General features: G+C 40.8%; 1 protein-coding gene across 5 annotated transcripts in view; it reads right to left on the minus strand.

The window, feature by feature from the left end:
* Window positions 1–19,030, minus strand: part of TTC19 (tetratricopeptide repeat domain 19) — a 45,817-nt gene that overhangs the window by 22,537 nt on the left and 4,250 nt on the right. For all 5 annotated transcript variants that reach the window (XM_045487498.1, XM_045487496.1, XM_045487497.1 and 2 more), the window contains one exon: window positions 16,845–16,939. In XM_045487498.1, coding sequence (XP_045343454.1) covers window positions 16,845–16,939 — 95 coding nt within the window. The remainder of the gene's footprint in view (window positions 1–16,844; window positions 16,940–19,030) is intronic.

Consider the following 19,030-nt stretch of genomic DNA (forward strand, 5'->3'; position numbering starts at 1 on the left):
GAAGGAGAATGGATCAGCATACTTAATGTATCAACATATCAAATTAGATGTGCATAAAAGCAGACTACAAAGCAATTCGATAAGATAGTGGTTCCAACAGAGGCTTTTGATTCCAGGAATAATGACTAATGATCTGAAAACCCTTTTGCTTCAAAAACGAGATAAAGGATATCCTTTTGCATGCACAGCTGAGCTCCCAAAAGAAGGAAATCCCAAGGGTCAAACAAGAAGAGTAAACTAAAATCCAGAGTAGAAAGTATGGGACCTCACAACACAAAAGCCCAGTTTCTGTAGGTTTTGTGGAGCAGCCTGAGTGTCTGTAATCCAGAATTGAGTTCTTGGGGCGCCTGGATGGCTCAGTTGATTGAGCGTCTGAGTCTGGATTTCAGCTCAGGTCATGATCTCAGTTTGTTTTGGAGCCCTACATTGGGATATGTGCTGAGATTGCAGAACCTGCTTAGGATGCTCTCCCTCTCTGTCTCTACCCCACTTGTGTGCTCTCTCTCAAAAACAAACAAACTTAAAAAAAAAAAAAAACAAAAACGGGTGTCTGGGTGGCTCAGTCGGTTGAGCGTCCGACTTTGGCTCAGGTCATGATCTCACGGTTCCTAAGTCTGAACCCCACAACCCCACATCACATCAGTCTCGCTGTTGTCAGTGTGGAGCACGCTTCGGATCCTCTGTCCTCCTCACTCTCTCTGCCCCTCCCCCCACTTGTGCACTTTCAAAAATAAACATTTTAAAAATAAATAAAAATATTAAAAAAATAATAAAGGAATTGAGTTCTTCAGCTTTTGCAAATCAGAGAATTACATCTGAAGCCCCTTGCATAAAACCAGAATGACCCTTGTCGTAGGTTTTGTATGCCTCCTCCCCAACACCCTCTCCCTACCAGGGACCACGAGAAAACTTGCATGGCCCAGCCTAGGATCTAGATGGAAAAAGGACTACCACAGAAATCTCCAATCATAGGCCTGTGCCACATGGAGCTTGGTGTCTACATTTATCTATTCATTTAGGCTTGGACCTGAGCACCTGAAATAAACAAAATCATTCTCATCTTACAGCTAAAACCCTGCTGAAAATGAATTTATTTATCTATTTATTTATTTATTTTATTATTTTTTTTTAAATGGCCCCTCTCCAAATTGAGTGCCACTGTTCTTTTTTTAAAAAATTTTTTTTTTCAACGTTTATTTATTTTTTTGGGGGGACAGAGAGAGACAGAGCATGAACGGGGGAGGGGCAGAGACAGAGGGAGACACAGAATCGGAAACAGGCTCCAGGCTCTGAGCCATCAGCCCAGAGCCTGACGCGGGGCTCGAACTCACGGACCGCGAGATCGTGACCTGGCTGAAGTCGGACGCTTAACCGACTGCGCCACCCAGGCGCCCCTGAAAATGAATTTATAATCCAAATGTAGTAAGCATGAAAATTCACCATAACTGAGATTCGGCACACAACAACAAAGGAGGCCTCACCCTCAATAATTTTAGATAATCAACAAATCCAACGACATAAACTAAGTGGGTTTAAAATAATTACTTATATGTCCAGTATGATCCTCCTCAGAGCCCTGAACTTGTGTCCATACTTTTCTTCCTTCAGAGACTGCCGCTTGGCTTATTCCCTCCCATTCTTCAGGTTTCTTATCAATCAGACCTTTCCCAACCCTACGCAACAGCATACAGCCCCAACACATTCCCTGGACACACATTCCCTCACATACACATCTACGGAGCTCTCAATCGTCTTTGGATATATCAACCATTTACTGGATAGTGTTTTGTTTTGTTTTGAGAGAGAGCATGAGTGCGGGAGAGAGGCAGGGGGAGAGAGAGGCCAAGCTGGCTTCACACTCAGCACAGAGCCCGATACAGGGCTCAATCCCACAACCCTGGGATCATGACCTGAGCTGAAATCAAGAGTTGGATGTTCAACCATCTGAGCCACCCAGGCGCCTGTACTGGATAGTGTTTATGATGGTGTTTTTCCTCCACTAGAAATCAAGCTCCAGGAGGCAGCAACTTTCTTTTATTTATAGCTGCCTCTCAGTGCCTAGTAATGTATGTGTCTGGTATATAATAGGTATTCAATAAATAATTTTTTGGATGACTGCCTGAGTGATCAAATAAAAAGAAAGAATTAAATACATAAAGGTACTGAACTAAAGATGGAAAAGACATAATGAAACTAAAAATTACAGAATTCAATGACACTGGCGCTCCAGGAATCTATGAAATCTCAACATAGAGACATCATCACAGATCAGTGAGAAAAGGGTGATCAATAGTTCTGAGCTACAAGCCTACCCATGAAGGAAGGAAAAACTCTATCACTACTTCACATCATATTAAAAATTCTACGTGAAGACTAAATGTAAAAGAGCCAAATATTCAGAAGAGACTATCTTTCTGACCTTAAAAGAAGTACTTTATTAAGCAAGACACAAAAGACACAAATTATAAAGGAAATCTCAAAAGAGTCTATTACATTCAAATTTTAATCTCTGAGTGTGAAATATCCTCAAGTGAAAAGACAGGGACACAAAAAGATATGTAGCCTACAAAATATAAATTTGAGTATTTTGCTCAAATACATAAAGAACTCTTATGATCATTAAGAAAAAGACAACCCTTCAAAAAAAATAAGCAAAGGATATAAAGAGACAATTTTCAGGGCAGGAAATCAAACCACATTGGTAAGCAATTTAATTCCACTCTTAGGTACGAACCCTAGGGAGTATCTGACAGGCAGGCACAGAGACACAGGTCCCAGAATGGTCAAAGAGGTATTATTTTCCATAGTAAAACATGAAGAAGCTTCATGACCACCTACTGAGAACCATAGTACGTTCCTCCAGTGGGATACTAGACCACAGTGCAGGGAATGAACCAATCAGGGCTATCTCTAGCCTGTATCACTCCTTACCCCTCACCCTCTGCCACAATGGACCAATTAGAGGGAGTCACCCCTTCTAGACAGATGCAACCCCAGCAGACATGTGCTTTGACAAGTAAACAGGCCTTTATGACAGGAAAACTGATGCTGTCGTATCAACATTGATAAATCTCAATGTTGTGTGAAAGACTGCAGAAACAAGTGTTCAGTATGATACCATTCATATAAAGTTTAAAAACACACTAGCCCCACTATATACTGTTCACTGATACATGCAAGTGTAATAAACAGGCCTAAGAATGATAAAGATCAAAACTGAATTCAGAATAGTACCTACACCAGATAAGAGTCCACCGGGGTTTAAAATTAGAAAAAAGAATTCTGAAGCACACATGGTAAAGTACTTAGACTTGACAAAGCTAAGGGGAAGGTATACAGGCATTTGTTAAAGTTGCTACACTTCATTTTTGCTTGAAACCTTTAAAAAAATTTTAGAAGACAGGCACAGAACTTTTCTGAATAGTAAGACAGTAATATGGAACATACACTGGAGAAATTCCCAAAATACAGATAAGAAAACTGAGGTAGAGGGAAAACATAAAGGATAGAGAAGAGACAGGCTAGTATATCGGTAAATCACATGCCTGAATAAAGGACCAACCAAGCAGAATTAAAGCAGGAGTCAAAGATGTACTAGCAGCTCAAGAGAGTGGAATCTTAGAAATGAAGGTTCATTACAGACTAGGTAGTGTTCAGAAAGGGACTAAGCCCCCTAACCTTATGCTAATAAAACTTCCAACTCCTACAAAGCAATCAGGCAGGAAAAAATAGGCTATCTCCAAAAGCCGGCAAAGCAGTTGGCCGCAGAATTATCTGCAATAAATCTCAGTAAGTCAAAATTCCAGACTGTCGAGAAAAAACAAGTGGGGAAAAGGAAAGACAAAAGAATGTTAAATTGTACTCATCTCATCTTATAGAAGAAACTGAGAACGATTTTCTTCCTGAGCCAAATAGGTCTTATAAAATTTTTAGGTTACCCCTAATAGAACTGATTCCTATGAAAACCCTGAACCTGAAAACTCTACGTATGCCTTCCTTCCAAACCATGAGTGGAAGTTGAGTGAGGAAAAGACCCCTCTAAGAGGGACCTGAGACCAAAAGAAGTAACAAAACGGAAAGCGTTTTTTAAAATGCAAAAATTAAACCAAGTATCACTCTCAATACTAATTTTATATACGCTTTGAGATTCTGTATCATAAGACAATGACATTCAGATTAGGCTTAAAAAAATCCAAACACAGTCTTCTACAAAAGACACACTAAAAACAAAATGACTTAGAGAAAGTTTAAGAGTAAGATATAGCCAAAACGTAAAAGTAAAATTTATGACAATACCTTAGGTTGGACAAAAAAAAAAAAGAATCATTTTTCAGATGAAGGGATCACTCACAATGAAGATACATATCTAGAACTGCTTAAACAGGAATAAAAACATGTACGAAGAAAAAAACCAGAAAGCCAAATCAACAAGGATATAGGACTTGAACAATACTATACGCAAACTAGATCTACCCAACATGCACAGAACATTCTACCCTACGATAAAGGAATGCGCATTCTTCTCAAATGTACATACAACAGTCTCCAGGACAACCATAAAGTGGGCCATTAAAACTAGTTTCAATAAATTAAAAGGACTGAAATCAAACAAAGCATGTTCTCTGACCACAATGAGATCAACTTAACAACAGAGGGAAATCGCGGAAATAAATATATGAAAATTAATCCACAGGCTCCAAAATACCCAATGGATCAAAGAAGAAATCACAAAAAGTAGAAAATACCTTGAGATAAAGGAAAATGAAAACACAACACACCAAAATTTATGGGACGCAGCTAAAGCAGTAGAAGAAAATTTATAGTTGTAAACACCTATACTGTATTAGAAAAGAAAGCTTTAAATCAACAACCTAATCTTTCACCTAAGAAACTAGAAAAGGAACAAAATAAACCCAACCCAAGCAGGAGAGATAAACCAAGGAGAAACCGACAGTCAGGAAGATCCTACATAAATTGGGAGTGGTAAACACAATACGGAGGAGCCAAACTATTTAATAAGTACATCACAGTCCAGCAAACTCTTACACAGTAAGTACTTAATGAGTGCTAGCCACTTTAATTCCCCTAACAACTCTACACGATAGACATAGGTTCTACTGTTATTCCTGTTTTACTGATGAGGAACCCAGAGGAGAGAAGTCACATAACCTGTCTGCAGGTACACTGTGAAGAAGCGGGAGAGCCAGAATCAAACTCAGGCTCCAGACTTTGAACATTCATGACAACAAATACACGACCAAAATTACTTCCACTTTCCCAAAGTGTTTTATCTAAACTATGAAAATGAATGAAACTTTCAGGTTGAGGAGAGGAAGAGAAAGGAACAGTGTAAAACCTCTTGAAGACAGAAAATAAATCCATGAAATTAAGAATTAGGGAAGGAAGGGGCGCCTGGGTGGCTCAGTCGGTTAAGGGTCCGACTTCGGCTCAGATCATGATCTCGTGGTCCGTGAGTTCGAGCCTCCCCATCAGGCTCTGTGCTGACAGTTCAGAGCCTGGAGCCAGTTTCGGATTCTGTGTCTCCCTCTCTCTCTGACCCTCCCCCGTTCATGCTCTGTCTCTGTCTCAAAAGTAAATAAACGTTTAAAAAAAAAAAAAAAAAGAGGGGCGCCTGGGTGGCGCAGTCGGTTGAGCATCCGACTTCAGCCAGGTCACGATCTCGCGGTCCGTGAGTTCGAGCCCCGCGTCAGGCTCTGGGCTGATGGCTCAGAGCCTGGAGCCTGTTTCCGATTCTATGTCTCCCTCTCTCTCTGCCCCTCCCCCGTTCATGCTCTGTCTCTGTCCCAAAAATAAATAAACATTAAAAAAAAAAAAAAAAAAAGAATTAGGAAAGGAATATGATCTCATAACAGAATACTGTCATTTGTGCTTTAAAAATATAACTCCATAAGGGCGCCTGGGTGGCTCAGTCAGTTAGGTGGCCGACTTCGGCTCAGGTCACGATCTCAGTTTCTGAATTCAAGCCCTGCATCAGGCTCTGCTTAGGATTCTGTGTCTCCCTCTCTCTCTGACCCTCCCCCACTTGCACTCTGTGTGTGTGTGTGTGTGTGTGTGTGTGTCTGTCTCTCAAAAATAAACACTAAAAAAAAATTTTTTTTAATATAATTCCATAAAGTTCCTTCTAGGAAAATATAGGCCTCCAAACTTCTTTCACCCATGCATTCAAGATATTGAATTGAATTATTTATTTATTTTAAAATAGGTTCCACACCAAACGTGGGGCTTGAACTCTCCACCCTGAGATCAAGAGTCACATGCTCTGCCAACTGAGCCAGCCAGGAATCCCCATTCAAGATGTTTTTTAAAATTTTTTTAATGTTTAGTTGTTTTTGAGAGAGAGAGAGACAGAGTGCAAGTAGGGGAGGGGCAGAGAGAGAGGGAGACACAGAACTAGAAGTAGGCTCCAGGCTAAGAGCTGTCAGCACAGAGTCCAACACAGGGCTTGAACTCACAAACCGTTAAATCATGATCTGAGCGAAAGTCGGAAGCTCAACCAACTGAGCCACCCAGGAGCCCCTCAAGATATTTATTAACATCATGTTATTGCCACTGACCTAGACACTGTAATCAAATCAAGAAAATGGAAGAAATTTAAATGTATGAGTAATCAAAGAAAGAACAACAAGACGCCAGAGAAACCCCTCTAAAGTAGATCTGGCCCATATGGTTTCCCGGGTCCTACCAGGAATAGATCACTCCCATGTGATATCCCATACCTATTCCAGAATGGCAAATAGAGAAAGCATACCAACTCATTTTACCACATTAATAAAATCCTGTGATGACAAGCACAAGAAATATACTATGGATTTCACATAAGAAAATATATGTAAAGTTCTAAATAAAATATCAGCATTAAATATTATCCTGAAAGTACACTTAACAACCAATTAGTAGCAAGCCTGGTTTGCTCTAGATATATATAAATAAATCTATTTATAATTTGGCACCAAATTAAATATAAAACAAAGTTGTCCAACACCACTATTATTTAATGTTGTTCTGTGGTCATAATCAATGAACTAAATTTAAGAATGGTGGGGAGGAGGTGCCTGGGTGGTGCAGCGGGTTGAGGGTCCGACTCTTGGTTTCAGCTAAGGTCGTGATCTCACAGTTCGTGGGTTCAAGCCCCACATTGGGCTCTACGCTGATGGCACGGAGCCTGCTTCAGATTCCATCTCTCTTTCTCTCTGCCCCTCCCCCACTTGTGCTCTCTTGCTCTCTCACTCAAAAATAAATAAACTTAAAAAAAAAGATTAAGAAGGATGGGGAGAAACACAGAAGTAGATCTAAAAGGAAACACCATGATTTCTTAAATGTAAAATTATACATCCAGAAATAAGAATATCAACTGAAAAACAAATGGTGTAGTAAAGTGTCCACTGGAAAACAAATGTAACAAAATACCTGTCACATCTACATGAAAAAACCTGTAAGAATCATGCCAGGGTCCTCAATGGAAAGACTCCATACAGGCATGCCTCACCGTATCACACTTCACTTGACTGCACTTTGCAGATGGTGCGTTTTTTACAAATTGAAGGTTTGTGGCAACCCTGCATGGACCAAATGTATCGGTGCCATTATTCCAACAGTTTCGTGTTGCTGTGTCACATTTTGGTAATTCTCACAATATTTCAAACTTTTTCATTATTATTATATTTGTCATGGTGATTGCTGATCAGTGATCTTTGATGTCACTCTTGTATGTAATTATTTGGGGGGCACACAAACTGCATCCATCCAAGACGGTGCATACCAGACGGTGAGTTTAGTTTCTGACTGACCACCTACTGGCTGTTCCCCCATCTCTCTGCCTCTCCTGGGGCGTCCCTGTTCCCTGGGACACAACAATATTGAAATCAGGCCAGTTAATAACCCTACAATGGCCCCTAAGTGTTCAAATGAAAGGAAGAGTCACATGTCCCTCATTTAAAATCAAAACCTGTAAAAGATTCAGCATCTCAGAAGCTGAGACAGGCTGAAAGCATGGCCTCTTGTGCCAAACAGCGGTGTTGTAAATGCAAAGGAAAAGTTCCTAAAGGAAAGGAGAAAGGAAAAGTGCTAGTCCGGGGAACACACGAATGGCAAGAAAGTGAAACAGCCTTATTGCTGATGTGGAGAAAGGCTTAGTGGCCTGGACAGAAGGTCAAACCAGCCCCAACGTTCCCTGAAGCCAAAGCCTAATCCAGAGCAAGGCCCTAATGCTCTTCAGTTCTGTGAAGGCTGAGAGGTGGGGAAGTGTGGAAGGAAAGTCTGACACTAGCAGGGGTTGGTTCAGGAGGTTTAAGCAAAGAAGCCTCTCCATAACATAAATGTGCAAGATGAAGCAGCAAGTGCTGATGTAGAAGCTGCAGAAAGTTATCCAGAAGATTCTAGATCTTAAGATAATTAATACATGGGGTGCCTGGATGGCTCAGCCGGTCAAGCATCGTATCAGCTCAGGTGGTGATCTCTCAGTCATGAGATCGAGCCCCAAGTTGGGCTCCGCGCTGACTCAGAATCCCTGCTGAGATTCTCTCTCCTTCTCTCTGCCCATCCCCTGCTCATGCACTTGCACACGCTGTCTCTCAAAATAAATAAACTTAAAAAAAAAAAAGATAACTAATACACTATACCAAATAACAGGTTTTCAGTGTAGATTAAACAGCTTTCTAATGGATGAAGATGCCACCTAGGACTTTCATAGCTAATGAGGAGAAGCCAATGTTTGGCTTCAAAGTTTCAAAGGACAGTTGACTCACCTGCTAGGGGCTAATGCAGCTGGTGATTTTATGTCGAAGCCAATGCTCATTTGCCACTCCCAAACTCCTAGGGCCCTTAAGAATTATGCTAAATCTACTCTGCATGTGCCCTAACAATGGAACAACAAAGCCTGGATAAAAGCACATCTGTTTACAACATGATTTACTGGATATTTTAAGCTCACTGTTGAGACCTACTGCTCAGAAAAAGAAAAGTTTCTTTTCAAAGTATTCTGCTCACTGACAGTGCACCTGGTCACCCAAGAGCTCTGATGGAGACGTACAGGGAGATTAATGTTGTTTTCATGCCTGCCAACACAACCTACATTCTGCAGACCATGGATCAAGGAGTAATTTTGACTTTCAAATTGGGCAAAGTAAATTGAAAACCTTCCAGAAAGGATTCACCATTCTAGGTGGCATCAAGAACACTTGTGATTCATGGGAAGAGGTCAAATAATCAATATTAACAGGAGTTTGGAAGAAGCTGATTCCAACTCTATAGATGACTTTGAGGGGTTCAAGACTCCAGTGGAGGCAGACAGGGTGGAGACAGCAGGACAGCTAGAGTCAGAAGTGGAGCTTGAACACATGACTGAATGGCTGCAATCTCGGGATGAATCTTGAACGGATGAGGAGTTTCTTCTTATGGATGAGCAAAGGAAGTGGTTTCCTAAGATAAGATCTACTTCTGGTGAAGATGTCGTGAAGATTGTTGAAATGACAAAAAGGGTTTAGAATATTACATGAACTCGGTTGATAAAGCAGCAGCAGGGTTTGCGAGGACTGACTCCAATTTCGAAAGAAGTTCTACTGAGGGTCAAATGCTATCAAACAGCATCATATGCTACAGAGAAATCATTCATTAAAGAATCAATCAATCAGTGTGGCACACTTCATTGTTGTCTGCTTTCAAGAAATTGCCACGGGCATGTGGGTGGCTCAGTCGGTTAAGCATCTGACTTCAGCTCAGGCTCAGATCATGATTTCCCAGTCCGTGGGTTCAAGCCCTGTGTTGGGCTCTGTGCTGACAGCTCAAGAGCCTGGAGCCTGCTTCTGATTCTGTGTGTCCCTCTCTCTCTCTGCCCCTTCCCTGCTCACACTGTTTCTCTCTCAAAAATAAATTTTAAAAAATTAAAAAAAAAAAAATTGCCACAGCCACCCCAACCTTCAGCAACCACCACCCTGATCAGTCAGCAGCCATCCACACTGAAGAAAGACCCTCCACTAGCAGAAAGATGACAACTCCCTGAAAGTTCAGATGATGGTTAAGTTTTAGCAACAGAGTATTTTTCTTTTTTTTTTTTTTTAAATTTTTTTTTTTTTTCAACGTTTATTTATTTTTTTGGGGACAGAGAGAGACAGAGCATGAACGGGGGAGGGGCAGAGAGAGAGGGAGACACAGAATCGGAAACAGGCTCCAGGCTCTGAGCCATCAGCCCAGAGCCCGACGCGGGGCTCGAACTCACGGACCGTGAGATCGTGACCTGGCTGAAGTCGGACGCTTAACCGACTGCGCCACCCAGGTGCCCCAGCAACAGAGTATTTTTCAATTAGGGTATATACATTTTGGGCGGATACGTATATTTTTTTAAACATAATGCTATTGCACACTGTAAACGTAAGTTTTATATGCACTAGGAAACAAAAACTCATTTGATCTGCTGTATTGTGCTATTCACTTTAGGGCGGTGGTCTGGAACCGAACCCGCGATACCTCTGACACGCCCCTGTATTGCAGAGACAGTGTAGTGAGTGACTCCCCTCGCTAGCACAGCTCCTGTTTGTTCCAGCATCCATTCTCTTCTCACACGATTCAGGCGGAGCGGAATCCATCCTCTGACAGGAATGGATCCTGGTCAGTTTTAGAGAATCATGGTAATCCCACATTTCCTGTCAAGGACTGGGTTCGAAATGCCATGTAACCCAATCCAGCCAAAGAGCAATAAGGGTAAATCTAATTGGGAACTTCTAGCAAAGATTACCTTGATTCTAAAAGAACACCAAATAAGTTTTCTTTTCCTCTGCACGTTGCCATTTCTGGATAAGGTTCCTGGGACCTAATACAGTCCCTTTTCAATCACAGTGGGAACGTGAAGAGAAAGTCAAAACACACTGAGAATGAGTGAGGAGGGATGGAAAAAATCTCCTTCCTCAGGATTTCCATGAGCTGTGTGTCAAGTAACTCAACAGCCTGCCCCTTTTCGATGAACTACCAGTTACATGAGAGTAAGTGCCCTTAATGTGTAACTGAAATTCTGTGCTATTTGCAGTGAAATGCTAACTTATTCAGAAGGCAATCTCCTCAAACTCACTGAAAAATATAATGCAAATCTAATAATTCAGTCTCAAAGCATTTTGGGGATTTGACAAAATGATCTAAAATGCATGTAAAAACTGAGAATAAAATGGGAGGAAATCTTACCAAAGAAGCATGCGTGAAACCTGTTTCACTGTGTAATTCAAACGTATGCTACCATATAACTCAAACAACATATACTGTTATAAAAGTCATCAGATGAATGAATCGAATGGAAACCCCCAAAAGAAATGCAACCATATGCTAATTTATAGTTATGTAACGACAATAGATTATCATCTTTAGGAAAGTAGTGACCAACTTCACACCCAAATTAACCACCAATATGTTAAGAAGTTACAAGTTAACCCTGTTTAGAAATAAAGAAAAAATAAATTTTAAAAAATGAGTGACTATTTATCTGATTTCAAAGCTGAAAAATACCTAAGCATTAAGCTCCAGAAAAGCAAGGACTTCTGCCTCACTTGCCTCTATTGAATCCTACAATATCTGGCCTAGAATAGCTAGCTACTCAATACGTATTCAAAATTCATCAAAGCAGGGGCGCCTGGATGGCTCAGTCGGTTATGCATTTGACTCTTGATTTTGGCTCAGGTCATGATCTCTTGGTTTGAGTTCGAGCCCTGCATCAGGGTCTGCGCTGACGGCACAGAGCCTGCTCGGGATCCTGGATCTCTCTCTCAAAATAAACAAACATTTAAAAAATTAAATTAAATTAATAAAAGCAAAAAACATACACATAAATTCAGATCTAATTCCAAAAAGATCACAGGCAAGTGCAAGTCATACTGTGTGATTCATTTATATAAATTTTAAAAAGAAGCCCTCAAAAACAAAACAAGATTCAGCAGAATAGTATCTCTGGGGTGGGAAGGAGAATGGGGCTGGGGCCAAACACACACAGGCTGCAAAGGTGGGTCACTGCCTGTTCTTCTCATTCATTATTCCTTAAACTATATAGATTTTAGTTTCACATTTCTTTAAAAAAAAATTTTTTTTATGTCTATATATTTTGAGAGCGAGAGAGGGTGAGAGCAAGGGAGGGGCAGAGAGAGAGGGAGAGAGGATCCCAAGCAGGCTCCGCATTGCCAGCGCAGAGCGCAATGTGGGGCTCAAACTCACGAACCATGAGATCATGACCTGAGCAGAAATCAAGAGTTGGACACTTAGCTGACTGAGCTACCCAGGTGCCCCTCATGCATTTTTTTAATTAAACAAAAAAACCCAAAGCTCTGAGCTCTATAGACACAAGTAAGGGAGAAGAAAAAACCTGACAGGATAGAATTAATATTTTTACAAAACAGCACCAATAAAAGATCAACCCCATTGCTTATCAAAGAAATGGTAGTTAATGCATCACTGCCATATCGCCAATCTGGCAAAGGTTATAAAAATCAGTGAGCTTTGTGGAGAAGTGGCACAATGCCTTATCACGATAATAAAAACTAACAATGGCTAACACTTGAGTAGCTGCTCTCTGTGTACATTGTTCTAAGCGCTTTATGGATATTAACTCATTCAGTCTTCCTACTGGTCCCTATGAGAGAGTACTGCTCTTAACCCCATCCTGAGGACCAAAAGCACACAGGGATTAATTAATTTGACCAAAGTCACAAAGCAAATAAATGAGCAGATCCTGAAAATGTAAATTAATACAGTCCTTTTAAGGGCAATTTTGCAATATGCGCCAACAAGTTTAAAATGTGCTCCTCTGACCCGGAATTTCAGTGCTTGGAATCTGTCTTATTTCATAACAGAAGACCTCACTTTCATGAGGACACACCGTTCTGGACAGAACACATGCATTCATTTATCTCTTCTCCCTCCCAAAACATCACTAAAATCAATGTTAAAGGATGAAAAAGATAGAAAGTTACAAGGAAAAGCAAAGTAGAGATGACAAAGATCAAAAATTGCAGGCGGTGACAAGCAGAGAAAAAAGTGGGAAGTGACTGAGCACATGACAGAAAGATCAGGACTGAACGCTACAAACAGCTAGGCCAGCAAGAAGTAAGCCAGTAGGTACCAGAGCCCCAGAAAACCTTAGGAATTCAGAGCAAATACTACGGTTAACAGACGAACTTGTCAAACACATAAAAAACAAGCAACAGAAAAAATCCAGTTAACTACTGACTTCAGAGGAAACAAAGAGTTGTTCACACAAAAGAAAATGCAACTACATGATCATGTTACTTGGCTCAACAGCTAAAGCTACTCATATATTCGTAATACTATAGACACGACCAAAAGTTACACTAAATGTTCCCTTTTCTGTAAGCTAACAGAGTGTAAAAATACTAATTACAAAAATAGTTTTATATGTTATTTTAGAAATATGAAGGAAAATACCGGAAGAAATTGGTTAAGAGTTGAAAATTACCCTAGGAAGATGTGTGGCAAGGAAATGTTTTTAAATTAAGTCTTATAACATCCTTTGACTTTTGATACTATATAGATAAGAGTAATTTAAAAAAATGTTCCAAAAAATTATAGAATATCCAGAAAAACACACATAAGACATAAATGCCCTATAAATCCACCAGCCAGAAGTAATCACTGTCTATATTTTAGTATCATTCAGTCTATACCTATACCTACTCTATACCTACATTTAATCTACATATTCTAGAAAAGTGGGCTCCTCCTACACTGTTTAGTAATCTGTTTTCACGTAATTTTGTATGCGTACTTCCTCCGTAATTACGTACATATTTATAATATGAGAAACAAAATAAGTACCCTAGACCAAGTTTATACATGAACTTAAGTAATACGCTTTTGGGATAGTTAGTAAGGTAAATAAAAAGCACATAAATTTGACAACGGATGTACTTTGTTTAAAACTGAGTCATAACAGGGGTGCCTGGGTGGCTCAGTCGGTTAAGCTTCCGACTCTTGATTTCAGCTCAGGTCATGATCTCACAGTTCATGAGTTAGGCCCCACGTCCGGCTCTGTAGAGGCAACGCAGAGCCTGCTTGGGATTCTAGGTCTCCCTCTCTCTCTGCCCCTCCCCACCTCTCTCTATATATATTTAAAAAATAAATAAATAATTGAGTGATATTTCTTTAGAAAAAATAGGATTAAGAATAGTGTAACATTTTCTTTATTGCATAACTAGTAAAATGTAAAAACCATGTTTATAACAGAAATTAGTTTTCTCTTTCCAACAAGAGTTCCTGTGCCTAGAAAAAAGTGTTTTCACAATATACTACTAAGTTTAAAAAAAAAAAAGCATATACAGTATGATTCCTTATTTCTTTTTTTTTTTATTAAATTTTTTTTTTTTGACATTTATTTATTTTTGAGACAGAGAGAGAGAGAGAGCATGAACAGGGGAGGGTCAGACACAGAGGGAGACACAGAATCTGAAACAGGCTCCAGGCTCTGAGCTGTCAGCACAGAGCCCGACGCGGGGCTCGAACTCACAGACCACGAGATCATGACCTGAGCCGAAGTCGGACGCTTAACCAACTGAGCCACCCAGGCGCCCCGATCCCTTATTTCTTAAGATGTAAACAGCACAGGGGGGAAAACAAGTCTGGAAAGACATACACCAGAAAATAAACAGTAGTTCCTTCTTTGTAGTGTTACAGATGATCTTTGTCACCTCCTTCCTAATGCTTTCCTAAATTGTCTTACATGCACTGGTATTATTTCTGGAAGTCAGAAACTTTTAAGGAACTGTCTATAGTCAATTCTACAAATGAAAGACAGCAAGAGTGTAGATAGTTCAAAAGTGAATTATTTGATAGCTAGACTCATCTTTATATCTTTTGTGAATTCCCTCAAAGCCTCTACACCACACTGAAACTTTACTTGGGGCCTATCTGGTCTTCTGTTCCTACATTCAACAAGTGCTGAGCCTGTATTACATGTCAGGCACTGCTCTAGTACCAAGGATTTAGCAGTGAACAAAACAGCTGAAATCTCTATCCTTCTTTGCTAGGGAAGACAAATACTAAAAACACTTGGAACAAAAATATGCTTAGTGGCCATACAAACATGAGCACACAACGGACACACACACACACTCCTACCTTCAAGTGTGAGGAAGAAAAGTAAAGGATAGGTGGGAAGAGATGATTGTTTTAGTTAGGGTAGGCCTCCTGAGGAAGTGATACCTGAGCAGAAAACTGAATGGCCACGCAAAGGTATGGGAGAACAGGCTAGGGGGAGGGAATAAGTAAAAAGGCCTTGAGATGGCAATGAGCTTGTACAGAACAGCAGGACCAGTGTGGTCAAAGTGGAAAGAGCAAGGGGGAGAGAAGCAGTAGGTGATGTAGAAGTAGGCAGGGGTCAAATCATATAGGGCTTTACAAGTCCATGCAGGGATTCTGAAATTTATTCTAAAGGTGATGCAAAGGCACTGAGGTTTAAAAGATCACTCTGCCTGTGGTATGGACAACAGACTGTGTAAGGCAAGGAAGCAGGAAAACTCTTGAGGAGACTATTTACAGGTGTTTGGGCAAGAAACAATAATATCCTGCACCAAAGCAGTAGGGCAAGAGGATGAGACATGGTCTGATATGGATATATTTTGACGCCTGATCTAATATAACTTGATGAAATACAATCAGGAATGAGGAAGGAATCACAGGTGATTCTTAGGTTCTTGGCTAAGCAAGTGAATGAATGGTGGTGCCATTTACTGACTAGGCTGACTGGCAGAGAAGCAAGTTTGTGAGTGGCAGAAATCAGGAGACTGATTTCAAACACGTTATGTGTGAACTGACCAGCAGACATTCACGTCAAGATGTGAGGTAGACAATCTTACCCAGTTCATGTCTGTAGTCCATGTGTAAGTTGGGGATGAAGATGTATAACTGATATTTAAAGGTATGGGGCTATATGTTATCTCCTAGGGTGTGAGCCCCAAGGTCTGCTAACTTTAGAGGTGGCGAAGGGGAAGGTGAGTGATGGCTAAGGTGTCCCAGAAGCCAAGCGAATAAAGCGTGTCCAGTAGGAGTCAAAGATCACCTGGGTCAGAGCTGCTAATAAGCAGCGTAGGGAAGGGAAGGCTTGAGAACTGGCAACCTTGATAAGGGTGGCTTCAGTGCAGTGGTGGAACAGAAAAACTGGTTTATGTTTAAGAGAAAACTGGAAGACAACTGAATAAAAATAACTCTTTCAAGTCCTATTTATTGCTTTAGGGACAAGAGTTGACTGCTCTTTCTCTAAAGCATCTTGTAGCTCTTGGCATACAGTATGTGTGAAGTAAGAATTATGAAATCAGTGTCGAATCTGATAATTCCCAATATTTCAAACCATATTAAGAAACCCAAATGGTCGAGAGCTAGAGATTCCTGACCATCCCATTTTGTTCCTAAAATCGTTCTTTACACTCTTCCCTCGTAATGAGGATGAACTGCAAAGACCTCAGTTTTCTCTTCATCTTTTATGAATTGGTACATATCTGGTACCAAAAGGTAATTAATTAGCATTGTGACTGACTGGTAGCTGAACCAAGAGAAAAGAAAAAGACCTCTCCTTTCTGCTCCCCAATTTTCCAGAGGTCATATATAATAAAAGTCAACAAATAAATGAACCACTGAAGGGTTAAACAAACAAACAAGGTCAAGTTATTTAAACAAGACATCTTATCCCAAACCCTCTGCTGAGATCTTAAAAATTGCCACTTAATTCCCCAAATGGATAACTTGCCCTCCCCCAATTCAGACACCTTTCCCTTTATCACAATATAACAATGAAGCTCTGTGGCAAAAAAGACAATGTCCAGAAAACAGTCAGGTCTCCCTACCTGACAAAATGTCTTCTGCTAATTCCTTTTCTCTTTCAATTTTTTCCTCTAGGGTTGAAATGCAGAATTCATAGCCAGCAAGAGCAAATTCCTGTCTGTAAAGCAAAGATCAGCAATCGGCTGTTCACCTTTTCACAAACTCCTCTTTTATTCTCATTTTCCCAGCTTGGGTCTGAATATTGTTAGTAAAGGAAGTGTAAGATGGGAAGCATCATCTCCCACTAATAGTTTCAAGTGACTCAGTTTCTCCATTTGGGAAATGGAGTCTTACACCCGCTCAAAGTAATACTATTATGAACAGAGGTTAAGGCCCCCTGCACCAAGGGTTCTAACTACTGATCTCATGCAACTTCTGGAGAGGTTTATTAACTTTATTAGCTTTCCAACCTGTACGTCTTCAATGAAAGCTTCTTTTATGTAAATGGAATTCCTAATTATGGCAGTAGAAGGCATTAAGCCTTCTCTAATCCTGGACCCTGAATCAACTGGAGAGGACACCCAAACGTCAGGCAGACTGACCTAAAGACAACCAACTGTCAACTGCTGGTTTCTATAAAGAGATGCACAAACACAACAGAAATTCCTTCTCCTTCCAGAAGCTCACCCCCGGTTTTTGCCCTTCTGCTATGGCGAAGCAGCACTACAAAGATTGCCCCTTCTCCTCTAGTGCTTTGCCAGGGGATAACAGATGACCCCACATTGTATTCTGTTCTCAGAACAGAAGTTTCTCCAGACCCAAACCTTGGCAGGAGGGACCCTATCCAGCCAGGACATGGAGCAGGGGGAGGCTGCCCACTAGATGTTTCTAGTCAGAGTAAAATGCCTATTAACAATCCCCCTACTATTATCAGCATTCCTAAGCCCCAAGTCTAGTTATGTATCTTCTGCTTCATGCTTCTCTTAATCAAACTAAATGAAAAAATACTTTTGAGAAGGGTATAGAGGAACTCACAGGCTAATTACCAGGGGTTACTAATACACTTGTGCCTGTACGAGAGCAGGAGTTCATCTTACTCTCCACTGGGATTGGCTTTGGGCTTCTTTTATCCTAGAAGTTCATACCCCATCGACATCCAGGCCTGTTTGTTACTCCTCCAAAAGAGACAGATCCCAGGTGCAATGTTCCCCAGCACAGGCCAACCTCAAAGCTCCTCCAAAGACTTGAAGTCAAAGGCCCTCACAAGCTCTAGCCTATCTAGTGTCCAACCAAATGCAGGTTCTGCTGAGAATGAAGGAGCTGGTGACCAGGACAGCAGGGACCTGTGCCAGAGCCCCTGGCCTCAATAAGCACTCATTACAGCATTAGGTGTGAGGTCATTCCAAACTTCTGGTACCCAACTACTGTAGCAGCTAAAAACCCAAGGAAAAGCTAGTCTTAGATCTTCCCTTAAATATACTCTAAAAGATCTAACTCTCTAGAGGAGATCTCTGCTTACAGCTTAGGTATTTCTCCTTTGAACTCCGCCTAGACAGGATGAAAGGCACCAGGCCTCACTCATCAGTGTTCCTGAGACCTCTGGCACACATCCACATTATTTTCCAAAGCCTTTCCTGTGAAGCATGAAGATTCTCCTTTATAAGGATTTAGAACTCACATAGTACTTTTAAATGAGCACTGATTTCCTATCCTACTTATCCAGAGGTCACTTCTCCACTCCTAGATCTTTCGCCTTCTTAAAACCCAGCTACCTGATCACCTTTACATGCTTTAAAAACACTGTCTCCTGGACTAGCCACTGAGACACTCCGAGGCCAACCCCCTTATCATTCAACTATGTCTAATTTCCTGGTTTGTTGATACTTCCATCCAAAAATGGTTTCTTCCAAGTATATTATCCCCAAAAGCTTTTACATTACTCCCTCCTCTTCTAGAAAGAGCTAAACTAAAGTTCTAATGGTAACTTCCCTTCCCAGTTCAGGCAGGAACAGAACGCTCGATTAGCTTTGTCACAGTGCAGCCAGAGGCGTGAGGGCTATATGTCCCACTCAAGAGGCTACTGGAAACAGCAGGGCAAAACTTGGAAAAGACTAAAGATTTCAAAGATGAGGGAGGGAACGCTTTGAGTGTAACACCCAGTGTTTTTGAGACCCAAATGACTGGAAGGTAAATGAAAATTATATAACATCCTGGGGTTAAAGTTATCTGCCTACAGCCCAACTCCCTGGTGGCTGCCACACCTAGATTC

Source organism: Leopardus geoffroyi, chromosome E1, assembly GCF_018350155.1.
Source record: "Leopardus geoffroyi isolate Oge1 chromosome E1, O.geoffroyi_Oge1_pat1.0, whole genome shotgun sequence".
Taxonomy (NCBI): domain Eukaryota; kingdom Metazoa; phylum Chordata; class Mammalia; order Carnivora; family Felidae; genus Leopardus; species Leopardus geoffroyi.